The sequence below is a fragment of the Apaloderma vittatum genome, unplaced genomic scaffold, assembly GCF_000703405.1.
Source record: "Apaloderma vittatum isolate BGI_N311 unplaced genomic scaffold, ASM70340v1 scaffold3848, whole genome shotgun sequence".
Taxonomy (NCBI): domain Eukaryota; kingdom Metazoa; phylum Chordata; class Aves; order Trogoniformes; family Trogonidae; genus Apaloderma; species Apaloderma vittatum.
In genome coordinates, this window is record NW_009730059.1 from 1 (window position 1) to 214 (window position 214).

General features: G+C 59.3%; 1 protein-coding gene across 1 annotated transcript in view; it reads left to right on the plus strand.

Annotated features, from left to right (window-relative positions):
- Positions 1-8: 8 nt before the first annotated feature.
- ABCD2 (ATP-binding cassette, sub-family D (ALD), member 2) overlaps positions 9-214 on the plus strand; it is a gene marked incomplete at both ends in the record, with an annotated part of 35,519 nt that continues 35,313 nt past the window's right edge. Inside the window, one exon of the mRNA XM_009874635.1 lies at positions 9-212. Coding sequence (XP_009872937.1) covers positions 9-212 — 204 coding nt within the window. The remainder of the gene's footprint in view (positions 213-214) is intronic.

Consider the following 214-nt stretch of genomic DNA (forward strand, 5'->3'; position numbering starts at 1 on the left):
GAGGCAGAGCCTCCCCGGCCGTGGACGCGGAATTTTTCAAGCAGCTGCTGGAACTCCGCAAGCTGTTCTTCCCAAAGCTGGTGAGCGCCGAGCTGGGCTTGCTGTGCCTCCACTCGGTCGCCCTGGTTTCCAGGACTTTCCTCTCCATCTATGTGGCTGCCCTCGACGGGAAGATCGTGAAAAGCATCGTGGAAAAAAAGCCCCGGAGCTTCGT